The 21,823-nt window shown below is 59.6% G+C and overlaps 1 protein-coding gene across 1 annotated transcript in view; it reads right to left on the reverse strand.

Moving 5' to 3' along the window:
* Window positions 1–745: 745 nt before the first annotated feature.
* ATP10A (ATPase phospholipid transporting 10A (putative)) overlaps window positions 746–21,823 on the reverse strand; it is a 44,009-nt gene continuing 22,931 nt past the window's right edge. Inside the window, exons 7-21 of the mRNA XM_054713188.1 lie at window positions 21,390–21,642; window positions 19,765–19,982; window positions 18,713–18,907; window positions 17,164–17,770; window positions 15,411–15,514; window positions 15,108–15,234; window positions 14,186–14,370; window positions 12,578–12,911; window positions 9,566–9,642; window positions 8,492–8,617; window positions 7,667–7,867; window positions 3,768–3,848; window positions 3,553–3,657; window positions 2,581–2,768; window positions 746–1,733 (exon numbers count right to left, since the gene is read on the reverse strand). Of these exons, the coding sequence (XP_054569163.1) occupies window positions 989–1,733; window positions 2,581–2,768; window positions 3,553–3,657; window positions 3,768–3,848; window positions 7,667–7,867; window positions 8,492–8,617; window positions 9,566–9,642; window positions 12,578–12,911; window positions 14,186–14,370; window positions 15,108–15,234; window positions 15,411–15,514; window positions 17,164–17,770; window positions 18,713–18,907; window positions 19,765–19,982; window positions 21,390–21,642 (3,546 nt within the window). The 3' untranslated portion in view covers window positions 746–988. The remainder of the gene's footprint in view (window positions 1,734–2,580; window positions 2,769–3,552; window positions 3,658–3,767; window positions 3,849–7,666; window positions 7,868–8,491; window positions 8,618–9,565; window positions 9,643–12,577; window positions 12,912–14,185; window positions 14,371–15,107; window positions 15,235–15,410; window positions 15,515–17,163; window positions 17,771–18,712; window positions 18,908–19,764; window positions 19,983–21,389; window positions 21,643–21,823) is intronic.

Genomic DNA, 21,823 nt, shown 5'->3' on the forward strand with positions numbered 1-21,823 from the left:
CCTTTCTGTCTATTTTAAAGCGCCCCCCCCCCCCCCCCCCCCCCGGCACCCAGCCTGCCTCTGAGCCTCTGCCAAGCTCTGCTGACGCGGTGGCTGACTCCCTGGCTCTGACCAGCAGCCGGGAATCAGCAGCCTCCGAGGTTCTCACGGGGTCTTCGCTCGTCTGCACAAAGCCCGCAGCTGGAAGGCACGGCCCCCCAGGTGTGCAAGGAGGAAGGATCTTCGCCCAGCGCCCGGCTGCCGAGCATCGACCCAGGAACCAGGAGGTCACGGCTCGATTCCCGGTCAGGGCACAGGCCCGGGCTGCGGGCTCCACCCCAGTGGGGGGCGTGCGGGAGGCAGCCGATCTGTGGTGATTCTGTGGTTCTCTCATCACGGATGTTTCTGTCTCTCCCCCCCTCTCCCTTCCTCTCTGACATCAATAAACATATTTTCAAGAAGAAAACACCGACGGGGCCTGGATGGTGTGGCTCAGGGGTGGAACTCAGGGGTGGAACTGCGGGAATCGAAGACGGGCCGTGGGGGACGTGCCCCGGGGTCGCCTCCTGGCCCCGTCACCGCCCCTCCCTGCCGTCCACACCCGCCCGGGGTCACCGCGCTCGCACGCGCGCGCACCCACACACACACACACATGTTCACACACACACACACACACGTTCACACGTGGTGGCAGCCACCAGGGCCACGCCTGCGGAAACCACACCCACCGCGCCGCGTCCCCGTACAAAACGAGGCGGACGCCAAGGAAACGGAGGGTCGCTCTTATTTAAACGTTTTTATACCTTCACGCGCGGACCTGTCCCTCGTCCAAGACACTCTGACTCGGGACTTAAAAAATAAACTCTCCCTGGTCCTCTGGGTACCTCTCGCTCCCGGCGCGAGCCTGGGACACATATAAAATACGTCTTCCTAGAGACCTCTTCTGTGCAAATAAGAAGCATAAATACTATGAACATCTACGTTATAAAAAAAAAGAGAAAAATAAAGGTCAGCGGGCGGTGTTCGCCGCCCCGCCCTCCCGCCGGCCCCCGCGGCCCCCGGCGGCCCCCCGGCCGGGCTCCGGCCCTAGAAGTAGTCGGCGGCCCGCTGGCCTAGGCCGCACAGGTCCCCGGTCCGGCGGGGGCGGGGGGCCCGGCAGGCCCTCGGCTTCCCGCTTGTCCGCGTGCAGGCTGCTCCGGGAGAGCTGCCACACGCCGCCCAGCCCGCCGACCAGGGACAGCGAGGACATCCAGCCGAGCGAGCGCCAGTGGGGGAGGCTGAAGACGGACGAGAGCGAGGACGAGAGCGAGGCCGCCCTGCCGGCGGCGGTGCGGGCGGGCTTCCCCTTGGAGTCCCCGGAACACCGTTCCAGAACCGCGTCCCCGGGCGGGGAGGGGCAGTCCGGGGCCCGGCGGCGCGAGGCCTCCCTCAGGGGCACGTCCACGTCCACGTCCACGTCCACGTCCACGTCCACGTCCACGTCCACGGGGCTGGGCTCCTCGCTGGCCTCCGGGGGGCCGGGCGGCGGTGGCGGCATCGTATGCCAAGACCCCGGCGGCGAGGCGTCGTCCTGGGAGGCGGATGGCGAGGTCCCGGGGCCGCTCGGCTCTGCGGTGTCGGGGCTCGGGGCTCCCGGGAGGTGTCCCTGAGTGCCTCTGGGGGCGCTGCGTTTCCTGGGGGAGCTCTGGGCCAGCTGGCGCGCCCGCTGCAGCGGCGTGGGGAACAGGCTGCCCTGCAGAGCTTTGAAGAACAGCCTGCAAGGAGCACAGGACGCCGTCAGGACGCCCTGGGGCCCCCACGGGCCAGCGTGCACCAGGGAGGATGCCCCCAGGGCCCGGCCAGAGGGGCGGCGGGGGGGCTCAGTTGGTTGGAGCGTCGACCTAGGAACCAGGAGGTCACGGTGCGATTCCCCATCAGGGCACAGGCCCGGGTGGCGGGCTCCATCCCCAGTAGGGGGCGTGCAGGAGGCAGCCCATCCCCGATTCTCTCTCATCATTGATGTTTCTCTCTCCCTCCCTCTCCCTTCCTCTCTGAAATCAGTAAGACCTTGTAGGCATAACCCATGGACACAGGCGATAGGGTGCCGAAGGCCCGGAGTGGGGGAGGGGTGGGGTGGACTGGTGGGGGGCTCATGGGGGGCAAAAGGGAACCCATGTAATACACGCTCAACAATAAAGAATTTAAAATAATCCTATACAATAAAAGCCTACTATGCTAAGTCGATATGACACGCACTGACCACCAGGGGCTGATGCTCCCACTGGCAGGCGAGCTTGCTGCTGGGGTCCCGCCACGGATCGGGACTGGGCGAGACGGGCCAGACACGCCCTGGAGCCCTCCCGCGTCCCTCCCCGGCCCCGATCATGCACCGGTGGGTTCCCTCGGCCTGGCCTGCACCCTCTTGCCATCCAGGACCCCTCAGGGGATGTCAGAGAGCCCATTTCGACCCGATCCCCACAGGCCAGACAGAGGGACCCCACCGGTGCGTGAATCCATGCACCGGGCCTCTAGCATAATAATAATCAACAATAAAGAATGGTCCCAGCACTCAGGGAGGATGGGGGCGGCGGCGGGCGGGGGGCCAGCGTCCCTGACACCCACCTGGGCAGCAGGGCGGTGATGGGCGCGATGAGACAGGTCAAGTAGAACAGGGGGTCGCCCGCCAGCGTGTGCATCGTCCAGTACGGGTTGGACGGAGGGTAGCACGTGGCGCAGGAGCTGTTGTAGACGAAAGCCACCGTGAAGAACAGCAGGGCGCTGAAGCCGCAGGCCGTCCAGTTGAGCCAGGTCTGGGCAGAGGGAAGGAGAGAGGAGGGGCCGTGTCAGCAAAAGTGCGCTGGCCACCCTGACGAGGGCCCAGACACCACGGGGTCTGGCCTTGCCCAGGCTCGAGGGGCGAGTTCGTTCAAGGTGTCACCGGCCCAGCTGCCGTGGCTCCGTGGACGGAGCAACAGCCTGTGGACTGAAGCGTTCTGGGTTCCATCTCCAGTGGGGGGCGTGCAGGAGGCAGCCGATCCGTGATTCTCTCTCATCACGGATATTTCTATCTCTCTTTCCCTCTCCCTTCCTCTCGGAAATCAATAAAAATACATTAAACACACACACACACACACACACACACACACAATAACAAAACACACCCACGAACCAGGAGGTCACGGTTAGATTCCGGTCAGGGCACATGCTCGGGTTGTGTGCTCGATCCCCAGGAGGGGGAGTGCAGGAGGCAGCCGATTCATGATTCTCTCTCATCATGGATGTTTCTCTCTCTCTCTCCCTCTCCCTAAAAAAATCTATATATATAAAAGCCTAATAGGCAAATTGTCCCCTCGGGAGTTCGACCTGGAGTTCAATCGCTCGCTCGCTATGACATGGGCTGACCACCAGGGGGCGGCACGGAACGAAGGGAGGCCCCGGCTGGCAGCTGGAAGGCCCCAATGGGCCCTGATAGCTGGCCAGGCCTAGGGACTCTACCCGTGCACGAATTCTGTGCACCGGGCCTCTAGTTATATTATAAAAAAACCACCACGCACAGAATCTTCTAGATCCCACAGGTCCGCCCACGGCGCTCACCCAGGTCTTGGTTTCGATGCCCAGGTGCAGCAGGAAGGTGAGCAGCGCGATGGCCGTGATGGGGGTCCCCCAGGTAAACACGTCCGCGTCGGAGTCATAGTAGGCCTGCGAGACAGGGGCGGCGGGCGCCCTGTGTGTGGGGACGGGGGCAGGGGGTTGGGGGTGGGGACCACCGGATGGAGCTGGGGGGGAGCCGGGGCCAGGGGCCCACGTACCAGGTAGGGAATGAAGAAACAGACCAGGCTCTGGAAGGCAGCGTCCGCCATGTTCCACCAGAAGGCGCGGGGCCGGTACTCCTGGGACAGAGGCAGGGGCGGGGCTGGTTACGGAGAAAGGAGCGCTCAGCTCTTTTAATGTTTTGATATATTTTTTAATTGATTTCAGAGAGGAAGAGAGAGGGAGCGAGAGAGAGAGAGAGAGAGATAGAGAGAGAGAGAGAAACATCAACGATGGCAGAAAACAATGGACTGGCTGCCTCCTGCAAGCCCCCCACTGGGGGTCGACCCCACAATCTGGGCATGTGACCTCCTGGTTCGTAGGTCAACGGTCACTGAGTGACACCGGCGGGGCTGACTTAGAGACGAATGCACACAGAATAGCTCTGACTCGGAGACTATTGCACACACAGAACAGCTCTGACTCGGAGACTATTGCACACAGAATAGCTCTGACTCGGAGACTATTGCACACACAGAATAGCTCTGACTCGGAGACTATTGCACACACAGAATAGCTCTGACTCGGAGACTATTGCACACACAGAATAGCTCTGACTCGGAGACTATTGCACACACAGAATAGCTCTGACTCGGAGACTATTGCACACACAGAATAGCTCTGACTCGGAGACTATTGCACACACAGAATAGCTCTGACTCGGAGACTATTGCACACACAGAATAGCTCTGACTCGGAGACTATTGCACACAGAATAGCTCTGACTCGGAGACTATTGCACACAGAATAGCTCTGACTCGGAGACTATTGCACACAGAATAGCTCTGACTCGGAGACTATTGCACACAGAATAGCTCTGACTCGGAGACTATTGCACACACAGAATAGCTCTGACTCGGAGACTATTGCACACACAGAATAGCTCTGACTCGGAGACTATTGCACACAGAACAGCTCTGACTCGGAGACTATTGCACACACAGAACAGCTCTGACTCGGAGACTATTGCACACAGAATAGCTCTGACTCGGAGACTATTGCACACACAGAACAGCTCTGACTCGGAGACTATTGCACACAGAATAGCTCTGACTCGGAGACTATTGCACACACAGAACAGCTCTGACTCGGAGACTATTGCACACAGAACAGCTCTGACTCGGAGACTATTGCACACAGAATAGCTCTGACTCGGAGACTATTGCACACACAGAATAGCTCTGACTCGGAGACTATTGCACACAGAACAGCTCTGACTCGGAGACTATTGCACACAGAATAGCTCTGACTCGGAGACTATTGCACACAGAATAGCTCTGACTCGGAGACTATTGCACACACAGAACAGCTCTGACTCGGAGACTATTGCACACAGAACAGCTCTGACTCGGAGACTATTGCACACAGAATAGCTCTGACTCGGAGACTATTGCACACAGAATAGCTCTGACTCGGAGACTATTGCACACACAGAATAGCTCTGACTCGGAGACTATTGCACACAGAATAGCTCAGACTCAGAGACTATTGCACACACAGAATAGCTCTGACTCGGAGACTATTGCACACACAGAATAGCTCTGACTCGGAGACTATTGCACACAGAGTAGCTCAGACTCGGAGACTATTGCACACAGAATAGCTCAGACTCGGAGACTATTGCACACACAGAACAGCTCTGACTCGGAGACTATTGCACACAGAATAGCTCTGACTCGGAGACGATTGCACACAGAATAGCTCTGACTCGGAGACTATTGCACACAGAATAGCTCTGACTCGGAGACTATTGCACACACAGAATAGCTCAGACTCAGAGACTATTGCACACACAGAATAGCTCTGACTCAGAGACTATTGCACACACAGAATAGCTCAGACTCGGAGACTATTGCACACAGAATAGCTCTGACTCGGAGACTATTGCACACACAGAACAGCTCTGACTCGGAGACTATTGCACACAGAATAGCTCTGACTCGGAGACTATTGCACACACAGAACAGCTCTGACTCGGAGACTATTGCACACAGAACAGCTCTGACTCGGAGACTATTGCACACAGAATAGCTCTGACTCGGAGACTATTGCACACACAGAACAGCTCTGACTCGGAGACTATTGCACACAGAACAGCTCTGACTCGGAGACTATTGCACACAGAATAGCTCTGACTCGGAGACTATTGCACACAGAATAGCTCTGACTCGGAGACTATTGCACACACAGAACAGCTCTGACTCGGAGACTATTGCACACAGAACAGCTCTGACTCGGAGACTATTGCACACAGAATAGCTCTGACTCGGAGACTATTGCACACAGAATAGCTCTGACTCGGAGACTATTGCACACACAGAATAGCTCTGACTCGGAGACTATTGCACACAGAATAGCTCAGACTCAGAGACTATTGCACACACAGAATAGCTCTGACTCGGAGACTATTGCACACACAGAATAGCTCTGACTCGGAGACTATTGCACACAGAATAGCTCAGACTCGGAGACTATTGCACACAGAATAGCTCAGACTCGGAGACTATTGCACACACAGAACAGCTCTGACTCGGAGACTATTGCACACAGAATAGCTCTGACTCGGAGACTATTGCACACAGAATAGCTCTGACTCGGAGACTATTGCACACAGAATAGCTCTGACTCGGAGACTATTGCACACACAGAATAGCTCTGACTCGGAGACTATTGCACACACAGAATAGCTCTGACTCGGAGACTATTGCACACACAGAATAGCTCTGACTTGGAGACTATTGCACACAGAATAGCTCTGACTCGGAGACTATTGCACACAGAATAGCTCTGACTTAGAGACTATTGCACACAGAACAGCTCTGACTCGGAGACTATTGCACACACAGAATAGCTCTGACTCGGAGACTATTGCACACAGAATAGCTCTGACTCGGAGACTATTGCACACACAGAATAGCTCTGACTCGGAGACTATTGCACACAGAATAGCTCTGACTCGGAGACTATTGCACACAGAATAGCTCTGACTCGGAGACTATTGCACACAGAATCATCCCAGCCAGCTGAGGAGCCGAGCAGGGAAGGCATACGCGAATGGCTGGCTGGGAGGAGCTGGTAATTAGCCTGTCAATCCACGCGGTCTGTTTACAACTATTTACATCTGTTTGTGTGCGCGTGTCCTTTAAACAGCTTCCCTATGCGTTTATCTCCTCGCTAATTCCCCGTGCAGAACACGTCACACTTCTGGAGGCTTGTTTTAGAGGGAAAACAGGGAAAGACAGTCCCTGCTCGGGCGGCAGCTCTCACAGGGCCCGTGATTTAGATTCCAAGCTGGCTTCCCTCCGGCCCCTGGAGACTGGCGCATTATCCATTGTTTTAAAATATATGTTTATGGATGTCAGAGAGGAAGGGAGAGGGAGAGCGAGAGACAGAAGCATCACTGATGAGAGAGAACCATGGATCGGCTGCCTCTTGCACAGTCCCTACTGGGGACCGAGCCCGCAACCTGGGCAGGTGCCCTTAACCGGAATTGAACCGGGGACCCTTCAGTTTGCAGGCCGATGCTCTATTTCCTGAGCCAAACCGGCTTTGTCCAGACTCAGGAATTTTTTAAAATGTTGATTATTTTCTATTGATTTTGATTATTTGAAATATATTTTTATTGATTTCAGAGAGGAAGGGAGAGGGAGAGAGAGAAACATCATGGATCGGCTGCCTCTTGCACGCCCCCCTACTGGGGATCGAGCCCACAACCTGAGCACGTGCCCCTGACCGGGAATCGAACCCGTGACCTCTTGGTGCACGGGAGGAAGCTCAACCCCTGAGCCACGCCAGCCAGGGCCGACTGGACCATGTGACCCCTGGGGATCTGCCCTTTCCAGGCCGTGAGCGGACAGGGTGGGAGGGAGGGAGACTGGGGGGCGGGAGGGGGCCTCACCTCCATGTTCTGGCCGCTGCGGTACAGCTGGGGCTGGGCCAGCAGCGCGTGGGCCGGCACGTCCTTGTCCAGCACCCCGGTCACGAGCTGGGGCAGCGAGGAGAAGAGGAGGTTGAAGAAGATCAGGTACCACTGGTCGATCATGGCCGAGGCGGAGAAGCCGCAGAAGAACTGGAACCAGAAGAGGAGGCCCACGAACATCTGGAAGGGAGACGGGAGCGGGGCACGCCGCTCAGAGACGCCCGGCCCGGTCCCGCCACGGGCCCCCGGGGCTCGCCGAGCGTGACGGTCAAGACTGAAAATTCTTTTTTTAACTTTTTAAAAAATATATATCTTATTGATTTTTTTACAGAGAGGAAGGGAGAGAGAGTTAGAAACACCGATGAGAGAGAAACATCGATCAGCTGCCTCCTGCACACCCCCTACTGGGGATGTGCCCGCAACCAAGGTCCATGCCCTTGACCGGAATCGAACCTGGGACCCTTCAGTCCGCAGGCCGACGCTCTATCCACTGAGCCACACCGGTTAGGGCCCACCACATATTTTAAAATATGTTTTTATTGATTTGAGAGACAGAGGAAGGGAGAGGGGAGAAGAGAGAGAGAGAGAAACATCGATGAGGGAGAAACACTGACATCGACCGGCTGCCTCCCGCACGCCCCCTGCTGGGGATGGAGCTCACAACCCGGGCCTGCGCCCCGACGGGGAATCGAACCGGTGACCTCCGGGTGCATGGGACGGCGCTCAGCCCCTGAGCCACGCGGGCCGGGCTCGGGGCAGGCCTTCCCGTTCCCACCCGCAGAGCCGCGCGGGCCCCACGCCTACCGTGTTCTTGTAGAAGAAGTAGAGCACCATGCTGGCCAGCCGGGAGTAGCACCAGTGCCCGTGCACGATCAGCAGCCTCTCGAGGTAACGGAACCGGGGCACGGCGAAGTCGCTGGCCATCACTGCCTTGAGAGGGAGAGGGCCCGAGTGACTGGCGGCTCCTCGCCCGGCCGACGGGCTGCCTCATCCCCCCAAGAACAAGGCCTCCCCCCGGGTACCGGGCGACACCCAGGCGGGGAACCCAGGGCTGCACGTGACGTGCGTGCGAACGGCCAGGGCTCCTCGTGCTGCCATCTCTCTCGTTATCCCCTTCGATTAAAGAAAAATTCCATCTCCACAAGGACGCCAGTTCAGGGGTGTCTTTTTTTATTGATTTTTTTACAGAGAGGAAGGGAGAGGGAGAGAGAGCTAGAAACATCGACGAGAGAGAAACATCCATCAGCTGCCTCCTGCACACCTCCTACTGGGGATGTGCCCGCAACCAAGGCACGTGCCCTTGACCGGAATCGAACCCGGGACCCTTCAGTCCGCAGGCCGACGCTCTATCCACTGAGCCACACAGGTTAGGGCAGGGGGTATCTTTTTTAAAATAGATTTTTATTGACTTCACAGAGGAAGGGAGAGCGAGGGAGAAAGCGAGATAGAGACATCCATCATGAGAGAGAATCACGGATCGGCTGCCTCCTGCACGCCCCCCACTGGGGATCGAGCCTGCAACCCGGGCCTGTGCCCTTGACCGGGAATCGAACCCGGGACCCTTCGGGTCTGCAGGCCAACGCTCTATCCCCTGAGCCAAACCGGCTAGGGCTAGTTCAGGGGTCTCTTTTTTAAATTAAAAGTATTTTTTTCATTGATTTCTGAGAGGAAGGGAGGAGAGAGGGATAGAAACATCCGTGCGCGAGCATCCGTCGCTGCCTCTCGTACGGGCCCCGACCAGCGGGTCATCCGTCGTCCGTCGCGTGGAAGGCTGACCCGTTAGCTCTGCTGGCCAGAGGCTCCCCTCCTTCCCCCCGGGAAGGCGTGAGGTGCCGGGGAGTCCCCCGGTCGCCCGGGACAGCCCCGAGGGGTGGTTACCTGCATGCCCTCCTGGCCGGAGATGCCCACGCCCACATCGGCCACCTGGATCATGCTCACATCATTGGCTCCGTCTCCTAGAAGCCGCACAGGCAGGAGGGGCTGTCTGAGTCGAGAGGCCCAGAAGCAAATCGGCTGCACGAGGGTCCCCAGAGGTCCGCGTCCCAGGAGAGGTCCCGGGTGAGGGGGGGGGGGGGGGCACGAGGAACGGCCCTGGGAGAACTGGGTCAGGCGGTCAGAGCAACCGCCGTGCGAGGCCTGGAATGGCCAGCTGCACCCACCGGTGTGCCAGAGAGCAGGCAGGGCCCTGACCGGTGTGGCTCAGTGGATAGAGCGTCGGCCTGCAGACCGAAGGGTCCCGGGTTCGATTCCGGTCAAGGGCATGTACCTTGGTGGCGGGCACATCCCCAGTGGGGGGTGTGCAGGAGGCAGCTGATGGATGTTTCTCTCTCATCGATGTTTCTAACTCTCTATCCCTTTCCCTTCCTCTCTGTAAAAAAACAATAAAATATATTTTAAAAAATATATATATATATGTCCTTAGCTGATTTGGCTCAGGGGATAGAGCGTCGGCCTGCAGCCTGAAGGGTCCCGGGTTCGATTCCGGTCAAGGGCACATGCCAGGGGGTTGGTTGCAGGCTTGGTCCCCAGTGTGTGGGGTGTGTGTGCGCGTGCAGGAGGAAGCCGATCCAGGCACAGTTCTCTCATCCCTGATGTCTCTGGTTCTCTCTCCCTCTCCCTTCCTCTCTGAAATCAACAAAAATAATTTAAAAAACCATATACGTATCTATATAAAAGAAAAGCATATATTTTCTATGGGGAAAAAAAAAAAAAAAAAAAGACAAGACAGTGTTTAGCCACACCAGGCCTAGGTTAGAACTCTTGGGGAGCCGGGGGCGGGGAGGGGAGAGCGGCCACCGTCCCTCACTGGTCTCGGGCCCCGTCACGAAGCAGCGAGTGCAGACACACGACGCCCGAGGGGTGACTCATCCCACAGCCACAGGAGGACAAGGACGCTGCCCTGGAATTTTCCCCCTCCCTCCCCCTCCCTCCCCCTCCCGCCCCCGCCTCCCCATCCTTTATTGCTCTGGGCCCGACGTGGGCGGTGAGTCAGCCTTGGCAGAATTGAAATTCTACGAAGCAATCACATCCCCGGCAGCGTTTCCCAGAACGGCCCCTCGGAAACTAGGGGTGATGGACAGCCGTGTTCTCGGTGACTCACCCCCAGCGGCCGCAGCAGCGAGCTAATGTTCTCGGGGGTCGCCGCCTGCCCCCTGGATTCTATATTGTTTTCTTTTCTTTTTTCCAGATCTTGATTGTTGCACGTAGGACACACGTCTCCCTTTTCCCCCTCCTGGACCCCTTCTAGCCTGCCCCAGCCCCCCGCCCCGGCCCAGGCCTGCCCCATCCTGGGGTCTGTGTCTACGGGGGATGATGCCTCTGACGGATCTCCCCCCCCCCAGCCCCCCGCCGCCACCTGCCTCCGCCGTCCCTCTGAGACTCCGCAGTCTGTTCCATGTTTTTCTTTTCTTTCTTCTTTTTTTTTTGTTTTGTTAATCCTCACCCGAGGATGAACATGTTTTTCCATTGATTTTTTAGGAAGAGAGAGGGGAAGGCAGACACATCCATGTGAGAGAGACGCATCCATGGGTTGCCTCCTGCATGAGCCTGAACCAGGGCCCCGGCCGGGGAGGAGCCCGCCACCGAGGTCCATGCCCTTGACTGGAATCGAACCCGGGACCCTTTGGTCCACAGGCCGATGCTCTGTCCACTGAGCCAAATCAGCTAGGGCTTTAAAAAATATATAGTTTTTTTTTTTTTAAATTGATTTCAGAGAGGAAAGGAGAGGGAGAGAAAGATGGAAATATCAGTGATGAGAGAGAGTCATGGATCGGCTGCCTCCTGCACGCCTCCCACTGGGGATGGAGCCCACAACCTGGGCATAAGCTCTGACCGGGAATCGAACCGTGACCTCCTGGTTCCTAGGTCGACGCTCAGCCCCTGAGCCAGGCCGGCCGGGCTGCACTGGGTGTGATTTGAGAAATGGTAACAAGACCCCGGGAGGGAGCCTTCTGCCATGTGAGGGTGCGACGGGGAGGGGTGGGAAGTCCAGGAAGCGATGAGAGGAAGCAGGTGCCCTGGCCGGGTTGGCTCAGTGGGCGGAGTGTCAGCCTGCAGGCCGCAGGGTCCTGGGTTCGATTCTGCTCAAGGAGCTCATACAACTCAACCAGCGGAAGACAAGCGATCCAATTTAAAAACGGGACGAAGGACCTAACTAGACTCTTCTCCAGAGCGGACATACAGCCGGCCAAGAGACACATGAAGGGATGCTCCAACGCCCCGGTCATCAGAGACACGCAAACTGGAACAAGGGGGTATCCCCTCACACCTGACGGAGTGGCTGCCGTCACCAAACCAACACACGACAAGAGCTGCCGAGGATGCGGGGAAAAGGGGACCCTCGTGCACTGCTGGTGGGAATGCAGACTGCTGCAGCCACTGTGGAGAGCAGTGTGGAGTTTCCTCAAAAGCTATAAATGGAAAGCCCATTTGACCCAGTGATCCCACTTGCAGGAATATATCCCAAGGAACCCGAAACACCGATCAGAAAGCATGCATGCACCCCTATGTTCACAGCAGCTCCATTTCCAATAGCTAAGACCTGGCAACAGCCCCCGTGCCCATCCGTAGGCGAGTGGGTAAAAAAGCTGTGGTGCGTTGACACCAGGGAGTACTACGCAGCAGTGAGAAAGGAGGAACTCTTGCCCAAACCGGTGTGGCTCAGTGGATAGAGCGTCGGCCTGCGGACTGAAGGGTCCCGGGTTCGATTCCGGTCAGGGGCATGCACCTTGGTTGCGGGCACGTCCCCAGTGGGGGGCGTACAGGAGGCAGCTGATCGATGTTTCTCTCTCGTCGATGTTTCCGACTCTCTATCCCTCTCCCTTCCTCTCTGTAAAGAATCAATAAAATGCATTTTAAATAGAAAACCGCGAGCCGCGGCGGCGCACTCACCGATGGCCAGGGTCATGGCCTTGAGCTTGCTGCGCACCAGTCTCACCACCATGCTCTTCTGCAGGGGCGTCGAGCGGCAGCAGAGCACCGAGCGGCACTGCTCGGCCAGGAGGAGGAACCTGTCCTCCAGGGTCTTCTCCAGGGCGTAGGCCAGGCTCCGCCCGTCGATCACGAGGCTCGCGCAGGGGCCGGCGGCGGCGGCGGCGGCGGCGGCCTCGGAGGGCGGGCGGAACCGCACGCTCACGCTGCCCGCCGGCGTCTTCTCCGGGGCGCTGCGGGGGGCCCGGGCCTGCACGTAGGCTAGGCACTGGTCCAGCAGGGCTGCGCACGCCTCCTGGGGCGGACACGGGAGGGAGGGCGGTGTCCGCGGACTGGGCCCCACCCCAGACCAGGTCATCCCCCCCAAACACGCCCGGGGCCCATGGTCTCCCTCCCGGGCACCGGGCTGGGCCCGGGGTCCCTCCTAAAACCCGGTTAGCTACAGAGGACGGCTTTCCTGCCCTGGCCGGTGCTCTCCGTGGTTAGAGCATCAACCCCCACACCGAAGGGTCTCGGGTTCGATTCCCAGTCAAGGGCACGTGCCTCGGTTGTAGGTCCCCCTCTCCCCCGCACCGGGCCCTGGTTAGGGCAGGTGCAGGCGGCAACTAATCGATGTGTCTCTCTCACATCGATGCTTCTCTCTCTCTCTCTCCCCCCTTCTCTCTGTAAAATTAATATAAACATATCTCGGGGGCTCAGTGGTTGAGCATCGACCTATGAACCAGGAGGTGATTCTGGTCAGGGCACATGCCCAGGTTGCAGGCTCGATCCCCAGTAGGGGGCGTGCACGAGGCAGCCGATTCATGATTCTCTCTCATCATTGACGTTGCTTTTTTCTTTTGTTGTTAATTCTCACCCGAGGATATGTTCCCATTGATTCTTAGAGAAGGGAGAGGGAGAGACAGAGAGAAACATCGATGTGAGAGAGACACGTCGATTGGTTGCCTCCTACACGTACCCCGAGACCAGGGCCAGGGAACCTGCAACCCAGGCATGTGCCCTTGACCGGCATCGAACCCGGGACCCTTCCGTCTATGGGCTGACGCTCTATCCACTGAGCCACACCGGCTAGGGCTCATCACTGATGTTTCTCTCTCCTCTCTCTCTCTCTCTCTCTCTCTCTCTCTCTCTCTTACTTCCTCTCTGAAATCAATAAAAATATATTTTAAAGAAACAACATATTCTCCAGGGAGGATTTAAAAAAAAAGAAAAAAGGGAGAAATCACAGATGTATGTTCCTTTGAAACTAAGAGACCGTGGCCAGTGCCGGCTGTGCCAGGGCAGTGAGAAGCTCCTACTAAGCGCCAGTGAGAAGCTCCTACTAAGCGCCAGTGAGAAGCTCCTACTAAGCGCCAGTGAGAAGCTCCTACTAAGCGCCAGTGAGAAGCTCCTACTAAGCGCCAGAAACGGAGCCCAGGTGCAGGCAGAGGCCCAGGGCGGCGCTGGTCTCCGCGGCTGCTGGAAGGAGGCGGCTCCGGGCGGTGGCATCGCGCTGAGCTCCAGGTGGAGGCCCCCCGAGGAGGGAGGGCGGGGCCGGGTGTCTCCGGGGACCATGCCCCCGGGACCCACCTGGGAGTCGGCGTTGAGGGTGAGCACCTCCTCGTCCTGGTCCAGCAGCTTGCAGGCGTAGGCGATGTTCACGGCCGTCTCCTGCTTGTCGCCCGTGAGGACCCAGATCTGCAGGCCCGCCTGGCGCAGCTTGGCGATGGTTTCGGGAACGCCGTCCTGCAGGCGGTCTTCGACCCCGGTGGCACCTGGTCCGACAGAGGCAGGGCAGGTGAGAGAGGCCCTGGTCCGCGCCCATCCGTCCGTCCTCAGACCCCGATGGGGCGAGAAGCCACGCAGAGTGGCCTGTGGACTGGGGGCCGCCGAGGGTGGGCCTGGTGCGGCCGCGTGCGCGAGGGAGCGGGCAGGGCAGGAGGGCGGTGGGCCCGTTCCGTGGCGCTGACTGCTCGACGACGCAGCGGAGGGTGAGCAGGGGGCACGGGGAGCCCTGGATCAGAATCCTCTGAGCCCACAACCCAGCGTCTCCAGCTCTCCCAAACGCCCAGCTGGCGTCCACCTTTGTTCTTTACTTTTTAAAAAAATATATTTTTATTGATTTCAAAGGGGAGACCTAGGACCCAGGAGGTCAGGGTTCGATCCCCGGTCAGGGCACATGCCCGGGTTGCGGGCTCCATCCCCAGTGTGGGGTGTGCAGGAGGCAGCCGATCCATGATTCTCTCTCGTCGTGGATGTTTCTCTCCCTCTCCCTCTCCCTTCCTCTCCAAAATCAGTAAAAGTATCTAAAAATAAACAAATAAAAGTAGAAAATATTGTTATGTGTTTTTATTGGTTTCCCAGAGAGGAAGGGAGAGAGAGACAGACAGACAGACATCGGGCCAGGAGTTCTGTAACGGAGGCACCACCCAGGGCACGTCCCCTCCCCCACCCAGACCTTCTCTGCAAACCGCCCGGGTCCACGCCACCGGCCCGGCGGGAGCGTAACTACCCAGAAGGTGCAGGTTGGTCTCCAGGCGCGTGGCCGACTGAGACAGGAGCTCCTCCCGGTTGTCCACGGCGGACTCCGCCTCGAGGTGGCTCTGGAGCCAGCAGGCGTACTCCTCGTTACTCAGCACCTGAGAGGGAGAGGGAGAGAGAGAGAAACATCCAGGATGAGAGAGAAGCATGGATCGGCTGCCTCCTGCAGGCCCCACCCTGGGGATCGAGCCTGAAACCCGGGCCTGTGCCCTCACCTCCTGGTTCCCGGGTCGACGCTCCACCGCGGAGCCACGCCCGCCGGGCCCCCACTCACCCTCTTGGCGATGCACAGGGTCCGCAGGCCCTCCACGGCGTACAGGTTGAGGTAATGCTGGGTCTTGCTGCGGATTTTTTTTTGATGCCTTCCCCTGGCGTCATCTAGGTTGGAGGGGAAGCAGAAGAGCGGGTGAGCGAGAGGAACAGAGCCCCGTGGGACGCCCCAGAGCCGGTCCCGGGCCTCGGGCACCGGGCGATCCCGCCAGCCTCGGCACCTCCGACGTTTTCTAACAAGCAGGAACCCACTCCTCGTCTTGACCCACGGAAAACGGCAAAGGGTGGCTGTTTGGAGAACCCTTACTAAGCTGACAGCGGATTTCTTCGTTTTGTTTTTTTTTTAAATTGTGTTTAAAAATACACAACACAGCCCTGCCAGGCCGTTGCTCAGTGGTTAGAGCCGCGGCCTGCAGACGGAAGGGTCGTGGGTTCGATTCCCGCGGCAGGTTCTCGGCCCCGGTTGGGGTGAGTGTGAAAGGTAGACAGTTAATGTGTCTCTCACATCGATGTGTCCATGTTTCTCTCCCCCTCCCCTCTCCTCCTCCCTCCACCTCTCCCTGAAAATCCATGGATAAAAAATAAAAATAAAGGCATGGAACTTCCTTTAGGAACCAGGCCTCTTTAAAAAAAAAAAAATAGCCCAGCCAGTATGGCTCAGTGGTTGAGCGTCACAGTTCAATTCCCGGTCAGGGCACGTGCCCGGGGTTGTGGGCTTGATCCCCAGTGGGGGATGTGCAGGAGGCAGCCGATCCATGATTCTCTCTCATTGATGTGTCTCTCTCTCCCTCTCCCTTCCTCTCTGTAAAAAACCAACAAAATATATTTTTAAAAAGTAAAAATTAAGCATTCATGAGAACCACTTTTCCCATGGGGGGGCGGGGGAAGCTGTTCCCTGGAGCCAGGGATGCACCCTCGCCATCACCATCAGGAGGGGCCGGGGGACCTGGGGAGGAGGGGCCAGGTACCTGGGGAGGAGGGGCGGGGGTGGGGGGGAGAGGACCTGGGGAGGAGGGACTAGGGGACCTGGGGCGGAGGGGCCGGGGGACCTGGGGAGGAGGGACTAGGGGACCTGGGGCGGAGGGGCCGGGGGACCTGGGGAGGAGGGGCCGGGGGACCTGGGGAGGAGGGGCCGGGGGACCTGGGGAGGAGGGGCCAGGGACCTGGGGAGGAGGGGCGGGGGGGACCTGGGGAGGAGGGGCCGGGGGACCTGGGGAGGAGGGGCCGGGGGACCTGGGGAGGAGGGGCCGGGGGACCTGGGGAGGAGGGGCCGGGGGGACCTGGGGAGGAGAGACTGGGGACCTGGGGAGGAGGGACTAGGGGACCTGGGGCGGAGGGGCCGGGGGACCTGGGGAGGAGGGGCAGGGAGGGGGGAGGACCTGGGGAGGAGGGGCGGGGGGCCTGGGGAGGAGGGGCGGGGGGCCTGGGGAGGAGGGGCCGGGGGACCTGGGGAGGAGGGGCGGGGGGACCTGGGGAGGAGGGGCCGGGGGACCTGGGGAGGAGGGGCCGGGGGACCTGGGGAGGAGGGGCAGGGGGGACCTGGGGAGGAGGGGCCGGGGGACCTGGGGAGGAGGGGCCGGGGGACCTGGGGAGGAGGGACTAGGGGGGGGGAGGACCTGGGGAGGAGGGGCCGGGGGGACCTGGGGAGGAGGGGCGGGGGGACCTGCGGAGGAGGGGCCGGGGGACCTCGGGAAGGGGCCGGGGGACCTGCGGAGGAGAGGCCGGGGGACCTCGGGAAGGGGCCGGGGCCGGGGTACCTGGCGAGCAGGGCAGCAGCAGGTCCATGACCACCGAGTCGGCGCCCTTGGTGTAGACCTGGACCTCCTGGGTGAGCGGGTGCCGCACCACCACCGACATCCTCTTGCGCGTGGAGTCGAAGCCCAGCGTGTGCAGCAGCGGGAAGGTGAGGCGGCCCAGGTGCGGCAGCTCGAGGGCCACCCGGTCCTGCAGGCGCTGCACCAGCGCGCAGTCGTAGGCGCGCGCCGCGTACACCAGCGCGGCCTCGTCGGGGCTCTCGGCCTCGTAGCGCAGCTCCGGCTCCTTGGGCGGCGGCGGCGCGCGCTCCAGGGCGCACCGGTCCGGGGCGCACGGGTCCGGGGCGCCTGGCCGGGGCGCCCAGCCGTCCTCCCCGCAGCTCTGGCGGGCCGCGGCCTGGGCCTGGGCGGGCTGGCTCAGCTTCTCCTCCAGCCCCAGCAGCGCGCTGTCCGCCGACAGCACCGACAGGAACTTGGAGTTGGCCTTGGGGGCGGGCAGGCTCCCCGCGCTGGCGCACCCCGCCAGGCCCAGGCGGCTGGGCGAGAACCTGCGGAGGAAACCTTCTATGGTCTTCACGGGGGACTTGAGCTGCTCAAGCCGCACCCTCACCTGCAAGAGAGGGGGCAGGAGAGGTGAGGTGCGGGCCCCCCCAGGTGCCACCGCACCGGTCCTTCTGCCCAATTCCTAGACTTCGGGGCGCACACTGCAAATTGTAACCAGTCTCTCTCTCTTTCTCTCTCTCTGTAAATCCTCACCTGCGATATTTTTCCATTGCTTTTCAGAGTGGAACGGAGGAGAGAGAGAGAAAAACATCGATGTGCCGGGTGGCTCAGTGGTTGAGCATCGACCTAGGAACCAGGAGGTCACAGTTCGATTCCCGGTCAGGGCACAGGCCCGGGTTGTGGGCTGGATCCCCAGTGTGGGGCGTGCAGGAGGCAGCCGATCCGTGATTCTCTCTCATCATGGATGTTTCTCTCTCTCCCCTCTCCCTTCCTCTCTCTGAAATAAAATAATAAAAATATCAAGCCCGGCTGTGTGGCTCATGGGTGAGCATCGACCTCACGTTCCCTCTCTCTCTCTCTCTCTCTCTCTCTCTCTCTCTCTCTCTCAAATCAATAAACATACCTTCAGGTGAGAATTAAATTCTCTCTCACCACTGATGTTTCTCTCTCTCTCTCTCTCCCTCTCCTTTCCTCTCTCTGGAATCGATAAAAATATATTTTAAAAAAAACCTAAATATGCAAATAACATTCCCAAACCCCGAAGAATCTTTCCTGAACCAGTGACAACCTGTGCCGCCGGCTGGTGACCCCAGGATCCTAGTCCAGGTGGCCCGCCCCCCAGTCCTGGTCCCCGAGTCCCGGTCCGGGCCTGTCTAGTCCTGGCCTGTCGGGTCCCCTCTCCTGCGTGGAGCTGGGAGCCTGAGACTCGGGGGAGGTCGTGCAGGGCCCCTGATCCCGGCCCCCAACGGCTGCAGCCTGGGGGTCGCGGGGGGGTCGGGGGGTCGCCGGGGGGTCGGGGGCTCTCCAGGGCCTTGGGGGTGGGACTTGCCTTCTGCCGGGGCTGATCCGGGGCGGTGACCACGACCGTGTTGCAGATGGTGAGGGCGATGAAGAAGTCGAAGACGTCCGACAGCTCGGGCGAGAGGTGGGCCAGCGGGTGCTGCTGGAGCCTCGCCACGGCCAGGCGCCGGTCGCACTCGCTCACCTTCTCCAGCAGCCTGGGGTCGGGCGTGACGTCCTTCTCCTGGAGGAGGCGGAGGCGGAGGGACCCACTCGGTGTCTGCCTGACCCGGGGGGCTACTGAGTGTCTGGGTGGCTGACGAAGGCACCTCGATTTCTTTCATTTTTTAGAAAAAATCCTCGCCCTGGCCGGTTCGGCTCAGTGGATAGAGCGTCAGCCTGCGGACTGAAGGGTCCCGGGTTCGATTCCGGTCAAGGGCGTGTGCCTTGGTTGTGGGCACATCCCCAGTAGGGAGTGTGCAGGAGGCAGCTGATGGATGTTTCTCTCTCATCGATGTTTCTAACTCTCTCTCACTCTCCCTTCCTCTCTGTAAAAAAAAATCAATAAAATATATATTTAAAAAAAACCTCACCTGAGGACATTTTTTCCATTGTTTTTTAGAGAGAGTGGAAGGCAGGATAGAGGGGGAGAGAGAGAGAGAGAGAGAGACTTCGATGTGAGAGAAACACTGATTGGTTGCCTCCCACTCGCAGCCCAACCAGCGCCGGGGATCAAACCTGCAACCGAGGTCCGTGGGCTTGACGGGAATCGAACCCGGGACCCTCTGGTCTGCAGGCCAACACTCTATCCACTGAGCTAAACCAGCCAGGGCGATATGTTTATTGATTTGAGAGAGAAAGTGAGGGAGAGAGACAGAGACAGAGACAGAGACAAAAAGAGGGAGAGAGGGAGAGGGAGGGAGAGAAAGAGAGGGGGAGAGAGAGAGAGAGAGAGAAACACTGATGTGACAGGAACCGGGACCGGCTGCCTCCTGTACGTGCCCCGACTGGGGACTGAACCCGCGACCTAGGTGGTGGGTGCCCTGGAGCAGCCGCCACAGAGCCCCCGAGGCCTCGGAGGGCGGGCGGGGCGGGCCTCACCATGGGGCTGCTGAAGGCCGTGTGCTTGGACAGCATGCTGGCCCTCCTGGCCTCGGCCCGGCTGCCCGTGCGCCGGTGCGACCTGGTGCTTTGCGTCCGGTGCACCAGGCGGACGCTCTGGTGGCTCCCGATGCTGCCGCGCTGCGACAGAGAGCCGCCTCTGGGCGCCGGCTCCTCCGAGTCCGAGTCGGCCTCCTGGTACCGGGCCAGCCGCTGGGCTGTGGGGAGAGGGCCACGGGGTGACACGGGGTGACACGGGGGCGTGCTGCCTGGCACGGTTCCCACCGAGGGATGGAGGACGCACCTCCACGCCACCTGACGCGGCTGACGGCCTCAGCCCATTTCACAGATGAGAAGACCGATGCCCAGAGCAGTCCCAGAGCTGGCTCAGGCCCCAGGAAGCAAGGCTGGGGTGGGGGTGGGGGTGGGGAGGTGGTATTAGGCCTGCGGGATGCCAAATCTCGGGTCCCATCCTTTTTTTTTGTTTTTTCTTTTTGTTATTCCTCACCCGAGGATATATTTCCATCGATTTTATCAGGGAGAGAGGGAAAGACAGAGAGACACGTCGATGTGAGAGAAACACATCGATCGGTTGTTTCTCCTGCTCGAGCCCCGGCCAGGGCCCGGCCCAGGGATGGAGCCTGCCCCCGAGGTACGTGCCCTGGACCGGAATCGAACCCGGGACCCACACCGGCGAGGGCTTGGGCCCCGTCCCTTCCGGGACACACACACAGGCCGAGACGGGTTCACGTGCCGCCCCCTCTCCGGGTGACGCCTCGATGTGAATGGGGACTTGGGGGGACGGGTGTGGGGGAAGGCCTGGCCCGCAGAGTGGCTGGGGCGCGGGGCCCACGCACAAGTCCCTTGTCCAACCGCCTGGTACGTAGGTTGTTGCTCAACCACTGAGCCTCGCCGACCAGGCAATAAAAATATATTAAAAAAATATATTAAAAAAAAAAAATCAGCCGAAACCGGTGTGGCTCAGTGGATAGAGCGTCGGCCTGCGGACTCAAGGGTCCCAGGTTCGATTCCGGTCAAGGGCATGTACATTGGTTGCGGGCACATCCCCAGTGGGGGATGTGCAGGAGGCAGCTGGTCGATGTTTCTCTCTCATCGATGTTTCTAACTCTCTATCCCTCTCCCTTTCTCTCTGTAAAAAATCAATAAAATATTAAAAAAAAAAAAATCAATGGAAAGCCCTGGCCGGTGTGGCTCTGTGGCTAGAGCTCGTCGGCCTGCGGACTGAAGGGTCCCGGGTTCGATTCCGGTCAAGGGCACGTACCTCGGTGGCGGGCTCCCGGCCCAGGTCGGGCGGGGCGTGCAGGAGGCAGCCCATCGCCGTGTCCCTCTCCCACGGGTGTTTCTCTCTGTGTCTCCCTCTCCCTTCCACGCTCTCTCCAAATCAATGGGGGAAAAAAAATATCCTCGACTGAGGATAGAACTAAACAAAAAATAATAAAAATCAATGGGAAAGCGAAAACCCCCCGGTGAGGGTTCACAGAGAAACACCCGTCAGCCTGGAAGGATGCGCGTGTGTGTCTCTGTGTGTGCGTGTGCGTGAGCGGGCGGGCATGCACGAGGCTCGGCCCGGGAGCGCCCCCCCCCCCCGCCGCCGTGGGGCTCACCGTTGGCGTCGTGCGAGTACTCCGTCCCGGACACGGTGCAGCGCCGGAATACCATCTTGTTCTCGGTCAGCGTGCCCGTCTTGTCGGAGAAGACGTAGCGGACCTGGCCCAGGTCCTCGGTGATGTTCAGCGCCCGGCACTGCAGCCGGGCGTCCGTCTCCTCGTCGTACAGCTCCGCGTCCTGGTGGATGAAGTACACCTGGCAGACCTTGACGATCTCGATGGAGACGTACAGCGAGATGGGGATCAGCACCTGGGAGACGCGGGGCGCCCCGACGTGAGGGACTGGCCCGACCGCGAGGACCAGGGCGGCGCGGGATCGGACTAGGCCCCTGGTCGGCAAGCTCGTGAGTCCACGGAGCCAAGTACCAACAGGACGACGATGGACATTTCTCTGGAGAGCCACATTTTTTAAACGTAAACTTCTTCTGACG

The sequence above is a fragment of the Eptesicus fuscus genome, chromosome 25 (assembly GCF_027574615.1).
Source record: "Eptesicus fuscus isolate TK198812 chromosome 25, DD_ASM_mEF_20220401, whole genome shotgun sequence".
In the NCBI taxonomy this organism is placed as follows: Eukaryota; Metazoa; Chordata; class Mammalia; order Chiroptera; family Vespertilionidae; genus Eptesicus; species Eptesicus fuscus.